The sequence below is a fragment of the Ictalurus punctatus genome, chromosome 26 (assembly GCF_001660625.3).
Source record: "Ictalurus punctatus breed USDA103 chromosome 26, Coco_2.0, whole genome shotgun sequence".
Taxonomy (NCBI): domain Eukaryota; kingdom Metazoa; phylum Chordata; class Actinopteri; order Siluriformes; family Ictaluridae; genus Ictalurus; species Ictalurus punctatus.
The window spans coordinates 20,634,704-20,655,367 of record NC_030441.2 but is presented as its reverse complement, the minus strand read 5'-3'; the positions used below and the strand labels follow the sequence as shown (position 1 = coordinate 20,655,367).

Below are 20,664 nucleotides of genomic sequence, written 5' to 3'. Positions count from 1 at the left end.
AATGTGCCCTGGTTTGTAGACTACAGAAATCCTTACTTGTATTGCAGTCTGAATGAAGGCTGTGAAAAAGCCACCAAGTTGATTCAGATCTAAAGATGTGATCACACTGCTAAACACCTCTCTAAACACAGAGTCATTTCCCAACACTCCTGAATCCGGCTGCAAGATGAACTGTGCCTTCTGCTCATTGGACAGTAAGCCTAACACTGCAACCTGCAGGACAAAACAGGCATATCACACATTCTGTTCACACCAGGTCCACAAGGAAAACAAAGAGACAGTGGTACAGCAGCTGCCTGCTCTCTCCAACAAAATCCAGAGACCAACTTTTACTACTACAGTCAACTGCAAACCGACAAGACACAAAGTTGGTTACTCACGCTAGAGAAATTTGCATTTAGAATTTTCAGCTCTTCCGAAGATGCATAAATGGAGAAATTGCCAAGGTTCTTTTCAAGCCAGTTAATGCTGCTAGAAGTGTTGGAAACACAGCCAGGATCTAAAAAGATCAGAGACCAGTCTGGAGATTAATCAAATCAAGTCTAAGACTGCCAGTTTCTTGTATTAAAACAAGTAAAACAGGCCTATGTACCTGGCAGGTCAGCTCTTGACAGGAAGGGAAAGATGAAAGAAGTAATGACCGACTGCCTTTGTTCTACTCTCATGAGTGACTCTTGACTACTGAGAGACTCCACCCTAATTTGATTGAGAACACATTAGATATTATCATTAAGTACTTCATATCCATGTCCTAAATAACACCTAGGAAGTGCTCAAAGTCCCTTGTCCATACTTACACAATTTGGTATGTCTCACAGCTGAAGTTCTTGGAACTGAGGTGGGAAAGAATGTCTGTGGACACTGATGATAAAAATAGTCTGAGCCTCATCTGGAACCACTCGGTTACAAATGTGGCATTCTTCAGCTGTGCTGCAGTGAAGTCATTGATTATCACCTCCCCGATAGCATTAAGTATGCTTGGGTCAGCCTCAACATTGCTGAGGTTCTGCAAGAAAAATACATACAATATACAGTTCCAAAGAAATATGTATTTTTATGCTACAGTATCACGCAAATTTGAGTACCACTCATACCATGTTGTAAACCTTGTCCAGGGCTTCATCCAAAGGTGCAGCCAAATTGTGGAAGAAAAGTTTCCAAACTTCTTTGGGGTACTTTATGATGCCTGTCAGTTTACATTTTAGCAGTTTGGCTAGATCATCAGTGGAAAGAACAGCAACCTTGAAACACAAAAACATGCAAGATGAAAAGATTTGTATGTAGTCAAATGAGTGACAACCAAATATTTAAACAAGGTGAGATTCAAGACTGGAATTTTGCATCTGGTTAATAGATAGCATACTGATGAACAGGCATAGTCAGTGATGCTGAAGTTGCACAGTACTGCAGAAGCATTTCCATACAAGAGTGTAGTCTCAATTGCTTGACTGTGGAGAAAAAAACAAAAAACAAAAACATGAATCATTATTCTCCTGTTACTACTTTCCAATTTACACTCTTTCTTGGTTTTATTAAACCACAACTTACCTGTCTACATCCTGACATGGGTTGGCAGTGGCACTAGATGTGCTTTCAAAAGAAGTGATGATTCTGTTACTTGTAGTGTTGGAAGCAGAGGTGGTAAGGAGGAGATTAGCAGTGGCAGTTATGTTGACATTTGTTGCAGCAGAAGTGGTCATTCTCATACTTGTAGTGTTGGAAGCAGTGGTGGTAAGGAGGGGATTGGCAGTTATGTTGACATTTGTTGCAGTAGAAGTGGTCACTCTTGTACTTGTAGTGTTGGAAGCAGTGGTGGTAAGGAGGGGATTGGCAGTGGCAGTTATGTTGACATTTGTTGCAGCAGAAGTGGTCATTCTCATACTTGTAGTGTTGGAAGCAGTGGTGGTAAGGAGGGGATTGGCTGTTATGTTGACATTTGTTGCAGCAGAAGTGGTCATTCTCATACTTGTAGTGTTGGAAGCAGTGGTGGTAAGGAGGGGATTGGCCGTTATGTTGACATTTGTTGCAGTAGAAGTGGTCACTCTTGTACTTGTAGTGTTGGAAGCAGTGGTGGTAAGGAGGGGATTGGCAGTGGCAGTTATGTTGACATTTGTTGCAGCAGAAGTGGTCATTCTCATACTTGTAGTGTTGGAAGCAGTGGTGGCAAGGAGGGGATTGGCCGTTATGTTGACATTTGTTGCAGTAGAAGTGGTCACTCTTGTACTTGTAGTGTTGGAAGCAGTGGTGGTAAGGAGGGGATTGGCAGTGGCAGTTATGTTGACATTTGTTGCAGCAGAAGTGGTGATTCTGTTACTTGTAGTGTTGGAAGCAGTGGTGGTAAGGAGGGGATTGGCAGTTATGTTGACATTTGTTGCAGTAAAAGTGGTGATTCTGTTACTTGCAGTGTTGGAAGCAGTGGTGGTAAGGAGGGGATTGGCAGTGGCAGTTATGTTGACATTTGTTGCAGCAGAAGTGGTCATTCTCATACTTGTAGTGTTGGAAGCAGTGGTGGTAAGGAGGGGATTGGCAGTTATGTTGACATTTGTTGCAGTAAAAGTGGTGATTCTGTTACTTGCAGTGTTGGAAGCAGTGGTGGTAAGGAGGGGATTGGCCGTTATGTTGACATTTGTTGCAGTAGAAGTGGTGATTCTGTTACTTGTAGTGTTGGAAGCAGTGGTGGTAAGGAGGGGATTGGCAGTGGCAGTTATGTTGACATTTGTTGCAGTAGAAGAGGTCATTCTCATACTTGTAGTATTGGAAGCAGTGGTGGTAAGGAGGGGATTGGCAGTGGCAGTTGTGTTGACAGTTGTTCCAACTGAAGTTACTTTGAAACTTTTAGTGGGGAAAGCAGTGGTGGTGAGGATGGCACTGGTAATGGCAGGTGTGTTGATTACTGTAGTCATTTTAGTGAAATTGGCAGATGTGGCAGTGTCAGTAGCTGTTCTGGTACTAGAAGTGGTTGTACTGATGATGGCGGTATAATTACTGCCATTGGTGTTGATGATGCCAAGGTTCAGCATATCTAAATCAGACTGGTTCTGTTGTGACACCCAGGACTGAACCGCTGAAGAGTTCTCAAACAGCTTCAAGTCTGCCACATTTACCCCCATTAAAGCTTGCACTGTGCTCACATTCAGGGCCTAACATACACACACACACACACACACACACACACACACACACAATATAAATTTTCTGTCTTAATTCAAAACTAATTATTTATATTTACAGTTATTTATCTGTTTCATATGTAAGAATTGAAGAAAAATCTTTTCTTTTTGTATTGAGCTGGTGTTTCTTTCTTGATTTTTCGTTGACACCAGAATTAACATCTGCTATCAGATATAAGCTGTAACTGCACTTCCTTGTTGCTACAAGCTGTTTACACGTTGCTAGATTAGATCAGATAAAATCAGATATTCATATTCAGTTTCGGTCAGGAGTTGCTCATTCACGCAATTACACTTTGTCCATCTCTCCCACACTATTACCTGCGCACACACACATCTTTAACACAACCCTCTCTACTGGCACATACCCTACCTCATTTAAGCAGGCCCGGGTTACCCCACTGCTTTAAAAAACGTAGCTTAACCCTGCTGCAGTTGACAACTACAGACCTGTTTCCTCTTTCCTTTTCTTTCCAAAATTCTTGAAAGAGCCGTTTTTAATCGACTCTCCATTTTTCTCACACAGAACAATCTCCTGGACACCAAGTAGTCTGGCTTCAAGAACAATCACTCTACAGAGATTGCTCTGCTTTCTGTCACTGAAGCCTTACTACTAGCAAGATCAACCACAAGATCATCTGTCCTCATCCTACTTAACCTCTCTGCTGCCTTTGACACTGTGAATTATTAGATCCTCCTGTCAACTCTCTCCAGCCAAGGTATCACCGGAACAGCTCTGTGTTGGGTGGAATCGTAGCTTCAAGGTATTCTGGAAGGGAGGTATTTCTGAAAATCAGCAACTCACAACTGGGGTTCCCCAGAGGTCAGTTCTGGGTCCACTACTCGTTTTCATTTATACTACATCTCTGGGGCCTGTGATTGAGTCTCATGGTTTCTCATATCATTGCTATGCTGATAACACCCATCTCTATTTGTCATTCCAGCCTGATGATCCATCAGTCTCTGCATGAATCTCTGCTTGCCTGTTTGACCTCTCAAACTGGATGAGGGAACACCACCATATGCTTATACAACATTAAGAAAATCAGACCCTATCTCACAGAACAGACTACACAGATACTAGTCCAGGCTCTTGTCATCTCAAAACTGGAATACTGTATCGCACTACTCTTGGGCCTCACAGCCAGCTCCATCAAACCCCTTCAAATGATTCAGAATGCAGCATCACACTCGTCTTCAACCAGCCCAAAAGAACTCATGTCACACCCCTCTTTATCTCCTCCACTGGATTCCTGTAGCTGCCCATATCAAATTTAAGGCCTTGATGCTCACGTACAAGACCTTGTCTGGAACAGTGCCCCCCTACCTCAACACTCTCCTTGAGGCTTACGGTCCCTCATGCAATCTGCTATCGGGGAACGACCGATGCTTAGTAGTATCTACTCAGCGTGGCTCAAGGTCCCTTTCCAGAACCTTCAAACTAACTGTTCCTCAGTGGTGGATTGAGCTTCCAACCTCAATCTGGACCGCAGAATCTGTCACCATTTTCAAAAAACAGCTAAAGACCCACTTTTTCCATGAGCACTTAACTAACCCCTAAAATGCTAAATTAATAAATGTAAATGTATTTCATACCTTAAGTACAGCAGGATTCAGACTAGTGAATATGGTGATGTCCATGCTGATGCGATTAGTCGAAAGGGCTTGTATGTCCTCCAAAGGAGCTCCACCTAAACATACACACGTTAACAACTTAATTTAATTTATGGTAAGATACCTCTACAAATAACACACTCGCACACATAATAAAAGCTTCAAAAATTTGTAGCAAATCTATAAGCTAAATGTTGTTTTATCTTTTTTATGCTGATTATTTATATCTTTGAATTATATTTTATATTTGTATTTAAAGTTTTCCCAAGTACAGATGGAGTATCATTGGACTTTTTTCAGCCTTCAAATATGAATTTTGTTAATGTTGTTCTTAGCCAAAGCCTTTTTTAAACTTCCGTCCTTGGTATTTTTCTTCTGCATGATGTTAGCTATTCCCCTCAGAACGGTCCCCTAAAACACCTCTCAGTAGTTATCCAATGTTGTCTGTGACAGGTCCTTGCACACTATTTTCCTAATTCAATGTCCATCGATGGTCCATCACTAAGGAAAAGGAGGGAGAAGGACCACTAGCTATCCCCTAACCCTAACCCTGAGATGTACATGACCTGAGTTAAAAATGACCACAAAATAACAGAGAAGTGGGGTTTTGAATTTGGAAGTCCAGGCCATTTTGAATCAGTAAAAATTAAACCCTTCTAGCAGGGGAAAGGCTATGATGGGAGGTAGATTGGCAACTCCTTTTCCATATCCTTAGCCAGTACAGTATTTCATTCCACCACCATCTTCTGTGACGTTCAGCGTTTGGCCTTGTCTGTACATTACATCTGGCCTTTGTGCCACTCAAAGGGCAAACAGTGAGATACTTTGCAGTTCCCTCATATTTTTCATACAGGTGCTAATCATGCTAGGCATTCCATGGTAATTGAATGTTCCACCTGCATGGTGACTGAGTTAACCTTTAATGCAACTTGGCTCTTTTCTGTCATCTTCAGAACAACGGTACTTTGTTTACAATCTTTTCCAGAAAAACACATCACTTGATCTGGTGATGTTTTTCATATTTAAATTTCCAGTTTTAATGTGTCTGCACCAACAGTAGCCTCAGATTACAGGTCTCGGTTGACAGAAGTGGAAGCTAATGTCTTCTGCTCGTATACTCCACCCACTTCAAGGTTCGATGTGTTGTGCATTCTGAGGTGCTAGTAAAGGCGGTTGTAAAGGGTTGTTATATGAATTAGCGTACCCTTACTATCAGCTTAAACCAGTCTGGAACCAGAATTGATTCTCAGGAAATGCTCTATGTCTGTTGCACTACAGTGTGTACACTCTAGGGACAGTTGTACAGTAAATCCCAGAAAATCAGAAGTTTCTGAAATAGCCCAACCAGTCTGTCTTGCATCAAAAACCATGTCATGGTCAATGATAATAACTTAACATCTTGATTTATATGTGAATGATTTTATGCACTGTGCCTGTTCCAATGATGATTCCAATAGATGATTGGATGACAGCATGAATGAGCAGATATAGGTGTTTATATCGAATTGGCTGATGAGAGTATATCATATTTAAAAATGCTGTTTAAATATGTGGGAATGTGTTTTACCCAGGTAAGGACTCATGAGTTGGTAGTATGTTATTGCATTGCTGCGTTGATTGCTGAATGAAGAGTTGGCGATGATGTACAGAGCAGATTTCTGTTCGATGGAACATGAGGACAGATCTGGAGACAGGAGCGCCCTGCATAGAGAAAAAAAAAGTAAACTATGTGAGCACTACTGTACTCAAATTATTCTCAAATCTCTTTATTTTGTTTATCCATGTTGGTGTATGTATGTACATTTGAGTGTGTACTTACTTTAGGCTCTCAGCAGAGATATTTTCCAGTACACTGATGTCTAAAGTACAGATGTTGGCACCAACTACACTTATTTCAGCACTTCCCATAGAGCGATTATCCATGCTCAGATACCTCATAATCACTGCTTTACTCTAGAAAATACACAGACATTATTGTTGTAGCAATCACATCAGTGTCTGAGCATTAACCATGTTCAACTAAGGATTTTTATGTATTAGTGGTTTAAAGGAGTTATGAAATTGTTTAAGTTTTAGATAAGGACCAGACCTGAAGCTCCAGCTTCATCCTAAATACCTTTGTATACATTTCCTCTCTATTTTCTCATATAGTGATGATGTTTTCTGCATCACACTGTTTCAAACTTACTGTACAAAATGTAAACACTTCCCTTCATACTACAATTTTTCCCACACTCTCTGACTCTCGCTCTCTGAAGGATCGCAGAGGAGCTCTCGCTCCCTCTCACTGAGTGATCACAAATGCTCTCTCTGTTTCTCCCTTTCTTTGAAGGATTGCAGATACTCTTTCTCCCTTTCACTTAAGAACAGATGCTCTTTCTCTCTCCCCATCTCTATCTCTCTCTCTCGCTCTCTCTGAAGAATCACAGATGCTCTTAATTTCTCTCACCCTGTCTCTCCAAGAGGACATGAGAAGATATTCTTAATTCGCAAGTTGGTAGACAGAAATTACAGTACCCACAGTAATAATCAATGCCAAAGTACTTCTTAGCTCTCAAACCCACACACACACACACACACACCTCCATTACCTTTTCTGGTTCCCACTGTCCATCCTTTGAGTCCATCAAAGAGGACAGCGTGTCAATTATGGTAATGTTCCAGTTGCTAATGTCATCAATACTGGCCACACGAGAAGTGGAACCCAGTAGCTGCAGCACACCATCATTAAGGCCCGATGTGTAAATCTACATTTGCACACAAAATCAACAATTCAGTATATACCACCTAACACTCGCTGTCCAAAATGTTGTGTGGGTAAATCCACCAAACACACAAAGACAGGCTTTAAACTCAAAACCCAAAAACCAACCCCGTTTGACAGGGGTTCATTTTGAAAACATACACCATGCAAGTATCATATTTAAACCGACACTGTCAGTAATGTCAGAATTGTATCTCTGAAATGCACAAACAACCTCCTCTTTACTGCAGTGCTAAAGAGTCCAGTGTTCAGTACTGCTGACCTGATTTAACTTGTCCAGAATGACAGTCTGGAGGCTGGTGTCCACCACTTTCTCAGTGATGGCTGCCAGGTTGTCCTGCAGGACAGCGACATCCAGATACAGATCGAACTGGGTGGAGTTAAAGCCGAAAGGAAATGACGCATCTGCAATTGTTGCCGCTGTGATGTTGCTCACTGTTAGACGGAACAAAGTTGATCACTGAAGGACAGAATCTAAAAACCTATCCCTGTATCTCAGTGTTTCACACTGTAAAGTACTGTTACCTGTAGCGCTTTCTGAATTGCATTCTGTAAAGAATGTGCTTATCTTCCACATAGGGATCTTCTGCTCCCTCAGGACTGAAAGGAACTTCCTCTTCACATTCTTCAACAATGCACACACACACACAGAGACGACATTAAATTAGTCCAAAAAGTCTAACATTTGGTCGGTAAATCAATCACAAACACAAATTAAAACCGAACAGCTTTACATACAAAGTTAAGTGCGTTGCAGAGGTCTGATTTGAAATAGACAGCCAGGATGCCAAGTTGCTCCACGGTCTGCTCATTCCATGTGGAGGGATTACTGATTACAAAAACAATGCCTATGAGATCTTATTCATATCTAACACAACTATAAACACAAATCATTTCATTTGGGATATGCCATTTTAACACCAAGTCTAACGTTTTAGTAAAATTTTATTGCAGTCAAGACAGATAAAAACAATTCTACAACTGTACCGAATTAAAGGTATGCAATAATCTGCATGAATCTCTGTCTTACCCGTACGCGGTGTTCCCACTGAGGAGCCGTGACTGTACTGCGATAATCTGAGAATCAGATAGATCTCCACAGTTCTTGAGTTTCTCCAAAATGAGAGGGTCAGAATTTTGGATGTAGGAGGAGTCCAGTGTGCAGGCCATATTCCCTAGAACCTCCACCTGATCCCTGGTCAGACTCACGCCAGATATACCCTACAAAGTCACAAAATATGAAGGAGAGTCACAATAAAATACAGAAACTGTAAGAACACTGGTTCTTGTGAGGATTCCCATGTTTAGAGCCAAGATCTCTGATTGTCTTGTGTTTGAACCTGAACATGTTTGCTATGTTGAATTATCTTGATCTTGAGGCCTTTTCTTTCCACAAATCCCAACAAAGCCCAATCTGACCACTGCAACTGATCCAGAATGCAACTGCCAGAGTTGTTTGCAACCTTTCCAGATTCTCCCAGACCACCCCACTACTTCGTTCCCTCCCCTGACTTCCCATAGCTACTGTATCAGATTTAAAACACAAATCTAAAATGAACGTGCACCTGAAAGCACTTATCATAGCCAACTTCAAACAAATACCTCAAGACCCAACTCTTCACCAAGCCCCGGTATTAAAACTTCCTTTAAAAAATTACTCATCTTGTTCCTTTTCTTAATTGTGTACTAACTACCAACATGGTTAATTCAATGGTATTCTTACTTCCTGTTCGTATACCAAGTGAATTAGCATGAGTATATGTTTTTGGTAGAGCACAACACATTTAAGTCACTCTGCAGAAGGGAATCTGTTAAATGCCAAAAATGTATATTTCTACATTGGAATTTCATGAGACAAACTGATTGTAAGACTGGGTGACGTGTTTTGCATAATATTTAAGTGTTAATAATGAGTGTGCTGGTCTATGAACATGTTGGTGTCTATGTTTTACCAAGCAGTCCTTTGCATCGTTGAACAGGATGGTCTTTTTGTCAAGGGCAGGGGAAAGAACAGAGAAATCTGCTCTGCCCAGGGCACTGAAATATGACTGGCAGTTCACCTTCTGTATCTTCTCATAGCTGCAACACACACACACACACACACACACACACACACACACACACACACACACACACACACACACACACACATTACAGATAACATGTGACACATATTCTTAATCTCAGATACTTGAATCCTTCAAGTGGGAATACAGGGGAAGTGTGCCTTATTTTTTGTATACAGTACATTGTGTATGTGAACGAATGTGCCAGAGCCGTATCTCCCTGCAGTTCTCACCTGGTCTCCCACTAAAGCTAAGCAGAACTGAGCCTGACCAGTACCTGGATGGGACACCTCCTGGGGTAAACTAAAGTTGCTGCTGGAAGTGGTATTAGTGAGGCCAGCAGGTCATGCTCACCCTGTGGTCTGTGTGGGGCCTAATGCCCCAGTATAGTGACAGGGATACTATAGTGTAAAAACAGCACAGTCCTTCTGATCAAACGTTAAACAGAGGTCTCGACTCTCTGTGGACATTAAAAATCCCAGGACACTTATAGTAAAAGAGTAGAGTTATGACCCAGGGGTCCTGGACAAATTCTACCATGGCCCCCTAATTGGCCCCCATATCTTGCCCACCAATAGCTGGTGAGTGGTGGGCGTTCTGGTGCACTATGGCTGCCGTCACATCATCCAGGTGGATGCTACACACTGGTGGTGGTTGACATATCCCCCATAGTATGTAAAGCGCTATATAAATGTAACTAACTAAACTAAATTACACACCTGTAGTACAGAAGCATATCAGAGGGGACGTCGGTAAAGTCAACAAATGGATCGTCTTTCACATAGTTGTACATGCAGGTCAGCTGAAACACAGAACACACTGTGATTGTGTAGCAGTAAAAGTTTGGGTCTACTTGCTGCCTCTGTTATAGACTGTGTGTGGAATGTGAATGAATATCAAAGTGTATGTACCTGAGCCTCTTTCAGGAGGACCTTGTCTCTGCCTGCACGTGGTCTACAGGCTTTCACTAGATCTTTGTTTTTTTGCTGTGGGAGAGTCTGAACTGAGCTGCAGGAGAATCCCTGCAGTACTGATGCTGACAGACTGTGGGGAGAAACATACACACAGTCACACACAGTCATACACACACTGTTGAACCAAAACACAACATCTTTTTGAACTCTGGCAGAATCTTGTGCATTATCTGGATTCATCACCCATTGGTTATTCACACTGGGTATGTAAGCTATTCATGCTGTATGTGTATGTGTGTGTGTGTGTGTGTGTGTGTGTGTGTGTGTGTGTGTGTGTGTCTGTGCGCATGCATGTGAACTATTTTCGGTGTGTTTTTCTAACTCACTCTTCTGGATTATCACTGGCACTGGCCACTGCACCAAACAACACCATAGCCTGGTAAAGATCAAACACGGAATTTAACACATTTGGATGTGTTTTACACCTTTGACATCCAAACTAGACAGGAATTCAGACATCTGTATGTGCTGCCATTACAGTCAAGCCATGTTACTATAGTTCTTCATTATAACAAAGTGATTTACATTTCTCTGATGATGTGGGTCTGTTCAATTACCTGTTCATGACTCCAGCTCTTGTTATTGATGAGGGAAATGTCAACAGAGCTCAGTGATGTCAGTAGAACAAGTGGAATATACATCACCAGTGCATCCGGAACATTCTGTATCACTTCGGTTTGGTCTACAGAGATTACCTGGAAGAAAGGGTGGGAGCAGGCTTTCAACTTTTCCAGATTAAACAAACTACATTCTGAACAAAGGATTGATTTTAAATTAATCAAATCTATATCTGAGTAATGTGTGTGTGTGTGTGTGTGTGTGTGTGTGTGTGTGTGTGTGTGTGTGTGTGTGTGTGTGTCACTGTGTGTAAGTGTAAGAGAGAGAATACCTTCTGGACAAATGTCTGTTGCAGAATAACTGGTGCTGACAGAATGTTATTGATGAATGTTGGATTCTGCGATAAGGAGAGAAGCTGAGAAGATGGGATGTTGGAGATGGTTGTAGAGGGAACGCCACCGATGAGTGTTCCCAGGGACACCAGAGAGGAGGCACTGCTGATCTGTGAGGCAAAACAATCAGATCCTCAACTTTTAAAAAAGAAAAAAATATGAATCTGCTGTTTTGGATCTGAATACAATAAGGGAGTATTTCAGTGACAGCACATTTGTCTATACAGTGTAGTTGGTAAATATTTGAATTGTAATACAGTTCTGTTCTTTACAGGGGGACGTTGTGAAATTGCTCTAAATAGACACGGTCTCGCTTCCAGTATCGTAGACCGACATTCCTGACACAGAGTGCAGTGTACACTCACATTAAAGCCTGCACTAATGATGCTCTGGATGAGAGCGTTCATTTGGCCCTGATCCCAGCCACTGATGTTACCGAGTGTAGACAGAGCACTGTTTATCACATCGGAGGGGGCGGAGCTTATCTGGCCCACAGTCAGGCCCACACATTGGCTGCCCAAAGATTGGATGGTGGATGCAGATACATTGGGGAACTTTGCTACCAGCACCGCTGTGACCTGAAAGGAGAAGAGGTTTGTAGGTAATCGTCACTTCTACAGAATAACTGATTGCTGAACAGACATTGGTTTTATTGACTGATCACCTCCGGATTAATTTCTCTGCAGAAGTTGTTGATGCTCGCCAGGATGGTCTTGACGTCTGCATCTCCAAGATGAACAAACACGGAGGAAGGAGTTTGACACAGCAGCTCAGCTGGCAAACTATAAGAACACAAACAACCTTTTTAAAATGCATAGAAAGATATTTATACTTGTATGTGGTCTGTTATCTGAGAGGGTTGAATTTACAAGGCTAGATGAATAAATGGAATAAGTAGTTGTTAGTGTGTAGAGTTCAGCGTAGAGTGTTACCCGAGTGGGCTGAAGTCAGGATTCTGGATGTATAACGCTGTTGTATAGTACTTGAGGACACTAGCTGAAATTCCTGAGTTGTTGAACAGCTGAAGATTTTCTGAGTTCTCCAGGAACACACTTATCTAAAGGACACAATAAAACACATATATTAATACATCACTAAGGGTGTGTGTCATGTTATGTAGATAATGGATATATGACCAAAAATAATCATTCGTGTAAATGTCTCAGTGACTAAAATAGATGACTGTAGGTATGTCTGCTTGTTTGTTTGTGTGTGTGTGTGAGTGTGTGTGTGTGTGTGTGCCTGTATGTTACCATGCTTCCTGATAGGAATGTTTGCAGATCAACGAGGTTGATGAAAGTGATGAAGAATCCGATGTTGTCAACAAACCAGGCACTGGAGTTCAGAAGAGGATCTGAGGAGTTATAGCAGCGGGGGCTGCCATCTGCCGGATACGCATACAGATATTTATGTTGAGACACACATACTGAGCACACACAACTATTGGAAATGAATGGGCAGTACTATTCAGCAAAGAGAGATAGAGAAAGGAGAGTTATGTAGCTATTCTTACCGCTGCTGTTCAGATACACTTTCATAGAGCTGTACACATCAGCCGGGGTGAAATCAGTCGCGGAAAAGTTGTAGTTGTCCCCCAGGACAGACACCCTGCTCACAAACATATATAGAGGTGATTTTACTACAGATTCTCAGGTTTTTATCCAACAGAGAGGGGGCAGTGTTTGTGCCGAGAGCCCTGTGTAATGGTACATCCAGCAAAGACTCACAGTTTCCTGTATGACAGACAGGAGGCGCCACTGAGTTCGGCAGCGCTGATGAGCTGAGAACTGAGGTAGGGCAGGTAGTGAACCAGGGTGACATTAAACCACTGTTCTACATCAGCCTGAGATGAGGCACTGAGAACTCGAGGCCACACACACTCCAACGTGTGGCTGGCTAGAGCTGAGGATAAAACAGGCTCCTGTAGAGAGAAACAGGGATTACTATAGGAGTTAATATTGATATAATAAAGGCAAGTAATCCACATGGACTAAAAGGGTAGGTGAAATGAAGACAGGTGTACCATCTCCAGGAACTGATCGGTTCTATTGTAGCTGTTGAGGAGTGTGCAGAGCTCTGAACCATTAACGACTGTGTTCGGCCTGTTCAGAAACTCGCTGAGTTCTTCAGGAGAGATGGAGTCCAAAAGCTAGTGGACACAGAGGAGAGACAACACATCCGTTACAGAAGGAGATGTGGACAGCTCATTGGCTGCCACTTACACTATTAATGAGCGATTCACTGACACAATCAGCAGAAATACCTCTTCCTGTCGGTCAGGTGGGATCAGAGACAGGAAATCCTTCAGGTCGGGGAATCCAAAACTGAGGAACAGCCCTTTCAGGAACATGTAGAAGCTTCCGCTGTCATAGCAGCTCAGGCCTGTGAGGCAATATAGGACACTAATGAGAAAATGATCTCAAACCAGTGAATGTGGGTCACTACTGACTTAGCCCAAATTACAAATACACAAGCAAGAGCAGTCCTACTTGAAACACACACACACGCGCACACACACACACATACACACACACACACACACACACGCACACACACGCACACACACGCACACACACACGCACACACACACGCACACACACACGCACACACACACACACACACACACACACACACACACACACACACACACACACACACACACACCTTGGCTGGACTGGTACTTGAGATAGTCTTGTGTGTAAGTGAAGACAATGTTGGACTGTGCTGCAGAGAGGTCACTGTACACATGATCAAGTCCTTTCACTCTGTAAACACAACAACATAGAAGTAAACGAGTTAAAAATCAAAGAACGTAAAGAATAGATCTGTGCATTCATGTTAACTGGGAGCTCACATCTCTCTGTAGGAGTCACAGCTGATGTTCATGGGGATGATGGACAGGGTGTTTGGACCAATCCCAGGAAGGAAGAAGGAAAGGTAAGTCTGGAACCACAGGGCAAAGTCATCTGGGCTGAACCTTTGGAAGTGAGGCACCAGATACAAGAGCGTCATGTTCAGAATGGCGTCTGATATTGTTGGAGGAATGCTGGTCAAGTTCATCTGCAAACACACGGCAGCATGGATTAACAGTCTCGACACACTTGGTCTTCATCAAATAGTATGCATAGAATCAGTGTGTATTATTTCGAAGGAAAATGTGCCCTGGTTTGTAGACTACAGAAATCCTTACTTGTATTGCAGTCTGATTGAAGGCTGTGAAAAAGCCGCCAAGTTGATTCAGATCTAAAGATGTGATCACACTGCTAAACACCTCTCTAAACACAGAGTCATTTCCCAACACTCCTGAATCCGGCTGCAAGATGAACTGTGCCTTCTGCTCACTGGACAGTAAGCCTAACACTGCAACCTGCAGGACAAAACAGGCATATCACACATTCTGTTCACACCAGGTCCACAAGGAAAACAAAGAGACAGTGGTACAGCAGCTGCCTGCTCTCTCCAACAAAATCCAGAGACCAGCTTTAACTACTACAGTAAAACCCACAAGACACATAAAGTTGGTTACTCACGCTAGAGAAGTTTGCATTTAGAATTTTCAGCTCTTCCAAAGACGCATAATTGGAGAAATCGCCAAGGTTCTTTTCGAGCCAGTTAATGCTGCTAGAAGTGTTGGAAACACAGCCAGGGTCTAAAAAGATCAGAGAACATGAGTTAAATTAATCAGAACATTCTTAAGTGGCTCTTGCTTTATTTAATCTAGGCAATGCACTGTCTTATTTTGAACAGACTAAAACAAGTCTAAGACGACCAGGTTTCTGTATTAGAACAATTTTAACTGGTGTCACGTAATGTAGACGCAGGACATAAGCAAGTTCAGTTATGGCATTTATGGTTTAATCAAACAATAAGAAGTCCAAAGGATCAGGCAGAAATCAAAGTACAAGGCAGACTTGGGTCAAACGATCAGGCAAATAGGCTAAAGTAGGCAGGGAAGGGAATGAAGGTCAACAGAGTAAATAAAGTCAATAACCAGAAAAGCAAACATGATATAAGGCTTGGAAATACGACAGAGACTAAGAAACTGAGTGTAACACTTCGCAAAGTCATTGTGTGGAAGCAGTCTCTATATGCTGTGGAGGGAGTGTGTGTGAGACTGGTAACAGGTGTGTGTGATTAGAAGGTGAACATGTATGTGTGGGAAGTGTAGTCCTCTTGTCATGTTTGCAGTTCGTTCTGCTTCCTGGGAAATGGAGTTGCTGGTTTGCTGTGTTATGACAGAGCCCCTCCACTGAAGGGCTCACTCTGGGAGCAGAGTTCTTTCTGGGTCTGCCTCGGGGTTGGAGTCCTGGGCATTCTGGATGTAGGGCATGAAAATGTTTACATATATGTTTAAGATGTCCTGAACGGGAACCCAGCACCCAGGGTTAGGTACGCAGGTTGGTCGTCGATCTCCAGTGGGACAGGAGGGGCATCGAGGGGCACGTCCATGGCTAGTGGTCCAGGGATAACTGTCTTGAGTCGTGAGACGTGAAACAATGGAGCGATGCAGCTATGTCAAGGTAAATCCAACTTGTAGGTGATATCATTGATTTGTTTGATGATTTTGAATGGTCCGATATATCTTGGGGTGAGCTTTCTACAAGCATGTGGTTCTTTGAGGTCCTTGGTGGAAAGCCAGACTCTGTCACCTGGCTGGTACTGGGGGTGTTCACTGCGATGACGATCAGCCTTTTGCTTGTAGGTGCATGAGGTTTGCACAAGACGATGGTGCGTACTTGCCCAAACTTGTTCACTCCTCTGGAACCATTGGTCTACGGCCGGGGATTGGGTGGGGTTGGCAATCCATGGAAACAGAGGTGGCTGTTAGCCTAAACCACACTGGAACAGGGTGAGGCATGTGGCTGAGTGATGTAGGGAATTCTGGGCGTACTCAGCCCAGGGACGAATCTGGACTAGTCCTCGGGGTTTGATGCATAGAATGTACAGAGAAACCGTCCAATCTCCTGGTTGGCTCATTCCACTTGAGCATTTGCTAGTGGTTGGTAGCCTGAGGTGAGATTGACAGTGATCCCCATCTTCTCCATGAAACTGGACCAGACCCGTGATGTGAATTATGGTCCCCGATCACTGACGATCTCCTCTGGGATCCCGAAGTACCTGAATACATGCTGGAACAGCAATTCGGCTGTTGTAAAGGCAGATGGGATGGTAAGTACTGGAATGATGTGCAGTGACCTGGGATTCTGGTAGATAAGTGATGAAGTCAATGGAAAGGTGGGACCATGGGCATTCAGGTATGGGTAGGGGATTGAGCTTGCAGGCAGGCAGTGTTCGTGGAACCTTATATTGGGCACACTTAGAGCAGGAAGAGACTATGCAGTTCACATCCCTTATCAGGTTAGGCCACCAGTACTTCTTCCGCAACAGATGTTAGGTGTGTTGTGTACCTGGGTGCCCTGTGGCGACCACCGTATGGGCCCAGAAATGAGCTCTAGTTGGTGCTGCTCTGGCACAAACTGTTTTCCTGGGGGGCATGCAGCTGGGATTTGTGATCTTGGTATGCCTGCGAGGATTTGGTCCAATTCACATTCCAGGGAGCTGACTATACAGGAAGGTGGGAGAATGAATTCTTCGTGGCTTTCTGGAATCTCAGTGCTGTCTAGAAAGGGCATCGGCCTTTGTATTCTTGGAGCCTGGCCTGTAAGACAAGGTGAACTGGAAGCGTGAGAAGAATAATGACCAGCGGGTTTGACGACATGTCAGAAGCTTGGCTGTACGTAGGTACTCAAGGTTCTTGTGGTCTGTGAATATGATGAAGGGGTGTGTTGCTCCCTCCAGCCAATGTCACCATTCCTCCAGGGGTAATTTAACTTCCAAGAGTTCTCTGTTTCCCACATCATAGTTTCATTCTGCTGGTGACAGCTTCTTGGAAAAGAAGGCCATGGGATGAAGCTTAGGTTTATCTCCAAACAGCTGAGAGAATATAGCTTCCACATCTGTCTATGATGCATCAACCTTTACAACGAAGGGCTTGAAAGGGTCCGGGTGCTTGATGATGGGAGCTGTGGTGAAGGCTTTCTTGAGTCGATCAAATGCTGTTTGGGTGGCTGGATTCTAGGACAATTGTTTGGGCTTCCTGAGCATAAGACTTCGCGAAGTCATTGTGTGGAACCAGTCTCTGTATGTTGTGCAGGGAGTGTGTGTGAGATTGGTAATAGGTGGGTTTGATTATAACTCTGGAGAAGGTGAACGTGTACGTGAGGGAAGTATAATCCTCTTCGGCCATGTTTGTAGTTTGAGGTGCTTCTTGGGAAATGGAGTTGCTGGTTTGCTGTGTTACGACAACTAGCCTATGTACCTGGCAGCTGCCTTCTTGACAGGAAGGGAAAGATGAAGGAAGTAAAGACCAACTGCTTCTGTTCCTCTGTCATGAGTGATTCTTGACTACTGAGAGCTTCCACCCTATTTTGGATGAGAACAGATCAGATTTTGTCAGGAATGACTTCATGTCTTCATGTCTTAAATAACGCTTGTGGAGTTCTGAAATTCCATTGTCCATACTTACACAATTTGGTAGCTCTCACAGCTGAAGGTTTTGGAACTGAGGCTGGACAAAAAGTCTCTGGAAACTGATGACAAAAATGGTCTGAGTCTCATCTGGAACCACTGTGTGATGAAAGTGGCATTCATCAGCTGCGCCGTGGTGAAGTTCTTGATTATCACCTCCCCGATGGCATCAAGTAGTTTTGGGTCAGATTGAACGCTGCTGTGGGTCTACATCAAAGATTACATACTTCAATGCATAATTATGCACAAATGTTTTTTTTTTTTCTTTTTTTTTTTTTTTACCAGAGCACCATTCAAATTGTCATACCATGTTTGAAAACTTGTCCAGTGCTTCATCCAAAGGTCCAGCAAAATTCTGGAAGAAAAGCGTCCATGCTTCTTTAGAGTAGTTCACGCTACGTTCCAGTGTGCATGTGAGCAGTGTGACCAGATCATCAGAGGACAGAACAACCTTGAAAGACAAGAAACAGAGGTTTCTTTGGTCAACTCATCTTCTGCGTAACAAGACTGAACCTGAGGAGAGGTGTTTTATTCATAGAGGACTCACTGATGAACACGCATAGTCAGGGATGCTGAAGTTGCACAGTACTGCAGAAACAATTCCAGATGCAAACTCGCTTTCTAGTGGGTAACTGTGGGGGGGGGGAAGAATAATGTTATAATCGACTAAAAACTTTATCTATAAAGTTTACTTCTTTCATTGTGGAAAAATGCTCACATGTCTACACCCTGACAAGGGTTGTGGTTGATGATGCCAAGATTCAGCGTGTTCAGATCAGATTGGTTCTGTTGTGACACCCAGGACTGAACCACTGAGGAGTTCTCAAACAGCTTCAGATCAGCTATGTTTACCCCCATTAGATACCTAACCGTGCTCACATTCAGGATCTGGCACACACAAAAACAGTTTTTATAGAGTTCATCTTCAGTTTTCTTTATTTTACTTTGGATAACTCAAACATCTATTCAGTTCATTTTATGTTTTATACCTGGAGAACAGCAGGGTTCAGACTCATGAATATGGTGATGTCCATGCTGATGTTCAGGGCAGAAAGAGCTTGTATATCCTCTACAGGAGCTCCACCTACACACACACACACACACACACACACACACACACACATTGTTAATTAATTCCAACTGCTGCTGTTTTAAAACATTTCACCTAGTGTGTGTTTTTAGTGTTTGTGTGTAAGTGGATGATTGTTTTACCCAGGTAAGGACTCATGAGTTGGTAGTATGTTATGGCATTGCTGCGTTGATTGCTGAATGAAGAGTTGGCGATGATGTACAGAGCAGATTTCTGTTCGATGGAACATGAGGACAGATCTGGAGACAGGAGCGCCCTGCATAGAGAAAAAAAAAGTAAACTATGTGAGCACTACTGTACTCAAATTATTCTCAAATCTCTTTATTTTGTTTATCCATGTTGGTGTATGTATGTACATTTGAGTGTGTACTTACTTTAGGCTCTCAGCAGAGATATTTTCCAGTACACTGATGTCTAAAGTACAGATGTTGGCACCAACTACACTTATTTCAGCACTTCCCATAGAGCGATTATCCATGCTCAGATACCTCATAATCACTGCTTTACTCTAGAAAATACACAGACATTATTGTTGTAGCAATCACATCAGTGTCTGAGCATTAACAATGTTCAACTAAGGATTTTTATGTATTAGTGGTTTAAAGGAGTTATGAAATTGTTTAAGTTTTAGATAAGGACCAGACCTGAAGCTCCAGCTTCATCCTAAATACCTTTGTATACATTTCCTCTCTATTTTCTCATATAGTGATGATGTTTTCTGCATCACACTGTTTCAAACTTACTGTACAAAATGTAAACACTTCCCTTCATACTACAATTTTTCCCACACTCTCTGACTCTCGCTCTCTGAAGGATCGCCGAGGCGCTCTCGCTCCCTCTCACTGAGTGATCACAAATGCTCTCTCTGTTTCTCCCTTTCTTTGAAGGATTGCAGATACTCTTTCTCCCTTTCACTTAAGAACAGATGCTCTTTCTCTCTCCCCATCTCTATCTCTCTCTCTCGCTCTCTCTGAAGAATCACAGATGCTCTTAATTTCTCTCACCCTGTCTCTCCAAGAGGACATGAGAAGATATTCTTAATTCGCAAGTTGGTAGACAGAAATTACAGTACCCACAGTAATAATCAATGCCAAAGTACTTCTTAGCTCTCAAACCCCCCCCCCCCCCCCCCCCCACACACACACAAACCTCCATTACCTTTTCTGGTTCCCACTGTCCATCCTTTGAGTCCATCAAAGAGGACAGCGTGTCAATTATAGTAATGTTCCAGTTGCTAATGTCATCAATACTGGCCACACGAGAAGTGGAACCCAGTAGCTGCAGCACACCATCATTAAGGCCCGATGTGTAAATCTACATTTGCACACAAAATCAACAATTCAGTATATACCACCTCACACTCACTGTCCAAAATGTTGTGTGGGTAAATCCACCATACACACAAAGACAGGCTTTAAACTCAAAACCCAAAAACCAACCCCGTTTGACAGGGGTTCATTTTGAAAACATACACCATGCAAGTATCATATTTAAACCGACACTGTCAG

The 20,664-nt window shown here is 42.8% G+C and overlaps 1 protein-coding gene across 2 annotated transcripts in view; it reads right to left on the bottom strand.

Annotated features, from left to right (window-relative positions):
* The window catches only part of LOC108258581 (uncharacterized), an 83,602-nt gene that overhangs the window by 21,512 nt on the left and 41,426 nt on the right, over positions 1 to 20,664 (bottom strand). Inside the window, exons 119-160 of one of the 2 annotated variants that reach the window (XM_053676060.1) lie at positions 20,315 to 20,470; positions 19,531 to 19,664; positions 19,279 to 19,412; positions 19,056 to 19,150; positions 18,785 to 18,954; positions 18,614 to 18,698; positions 18,374 to 18,517; positions 18,065 to 18,273; positions 17,858 to 17,961; positions 15,069 to 15,187; positions 14,729 to 14,905; positions 14,393 to 14,598; positions 14,203 to 14,303; positions 13,802 to 13,920; positions 13,562 to 13,687; positions 13,266 to 13,459; positions 13,052 to 13,146; positions 12,792 to 12,922; positions 12,471 to 12,595; positions 12,203 to 12,320; positions 11,904 to 12,116; positions 11,478 to 11,648; positions 11,146 to 11,283; positions 10,915 to 10,964; positions 10,526 to 10,658; positions 10,334 to 10,416; positions 9,501 to 9,627; positions 8,579 to 8,769; positions 8,287 to 8,377; positions 8,074 to 8,173; positions 7,811 to 7,983; positions 7,376 to 7,531; positions 6,604 to 6,737; positions 6,352 to 6,485; positions 4,767 to 4,861; positions 1,549 to 3,140; positions 1,364 to 1,448; positions 1,095 to 1,241; positions 798 to 1,006; positions 593 to 696; positions 381 to 499; positions 37 to 213 (exon numbers count right to left, since the gene is read on the bottom strand). In XM_053676060.1, coding sequence (XP_053532035.1) covers positions 37 to 213; positions 381 to 499; positions 593 to 696; positions 798 to 1,006; positions 1,095 to 1,241; positions 1,364 to 1,448; positions 1,549 to 3,140; positions 4,767 to 4,861; positions 6,352 to 6,485; positions 6,604 to 6,737; positions 7,376 to 7,531; positions 7,811 to 7,983; positions 8,074 to 8,173; positions 8,287 to 8,377; positions 8,579 to 8,769; positions 9,501 to 9,627; positions 10,334 to 10,416; positions 10,526 to 10,658; positions 10,915 to 10,964; positions 11,146 to 11,283; positions 11,478 to 11,648; positions 11,904 to 12,116; positions 12,203 to 12,320; positions 12,471 to 12,595; positions 12,792 to 12,922; positions 13,052 to 13,146; positions 13,266 to 13,459; positions 13,562 to 13,687; positions 13,802 to 13,920; positions 14,203 to 14,303; positions 14,393 to 14,598; positions 14,729 to 14,905; positions 15,069 to 15,187; positions 17,858 to 17,961; positions 18,065 to 18,273; positions 18,374 to 18,517; positions 18,614 to 18,698; positions 18,785 to 18,954; positions 19,056 to 19,150; positions 19,279 to 19,412; positions 19,531 to 19,664; positions 20,315 to 20,470 — 7,164 coding nt within the window. The remainder of the gene's footprint in view (positions 1 to 36; positions 214 to 380; positions 500 to 592; positions 697 to 797; positions 1,007 to 1,094; positions 1,242 to 1,363; positions 1,449 to 1,548; positions 3,141 to 4,766; positions 4,862 to 6,351; positions 6,486 to 6,603; positions 6,738 to 7,375; positions 7,532 to 7,810; positions 7,984 to 8,073; positions 8,174 to 8,286; positions 8,378 to 8,578; positions 8,770 to 9,500; positions 9,628 to 10,333; positions 10,417 to 10,525; positions 10,659 to 10,914; positions 10,965 to 11,145; positions 11,284 to 11,477; positions 11,649 to 11,903; positions 12,117 to 12,202; positions 12,321 to 12,470; positions 12,596 to 12,791; positions 12,923 to 13,051; positions 13,147 to 13,265; positions 13,460 to 13,561; positions 13,688 to 13,801; positions 13,921 to 14,202; positions 14,304 to 14,392; positions 14,599 to 14,728; positions 14,906 to 15,068; positions 15,188 to 17,857; positions 17,962 to 18,064; positions 18,274 to 18,373; positions 18,518 to 18,613; positions 18,699 to 18,784; positions 18,955 to 19,055; positions 19,151 to 19,278; positions 19,413 to 19,530; positions 19,665 to 20,314; positions 20,471 to 20,664) is intronic. The other variant, XM_053676061.1, reaches the window with a different exon arrangement.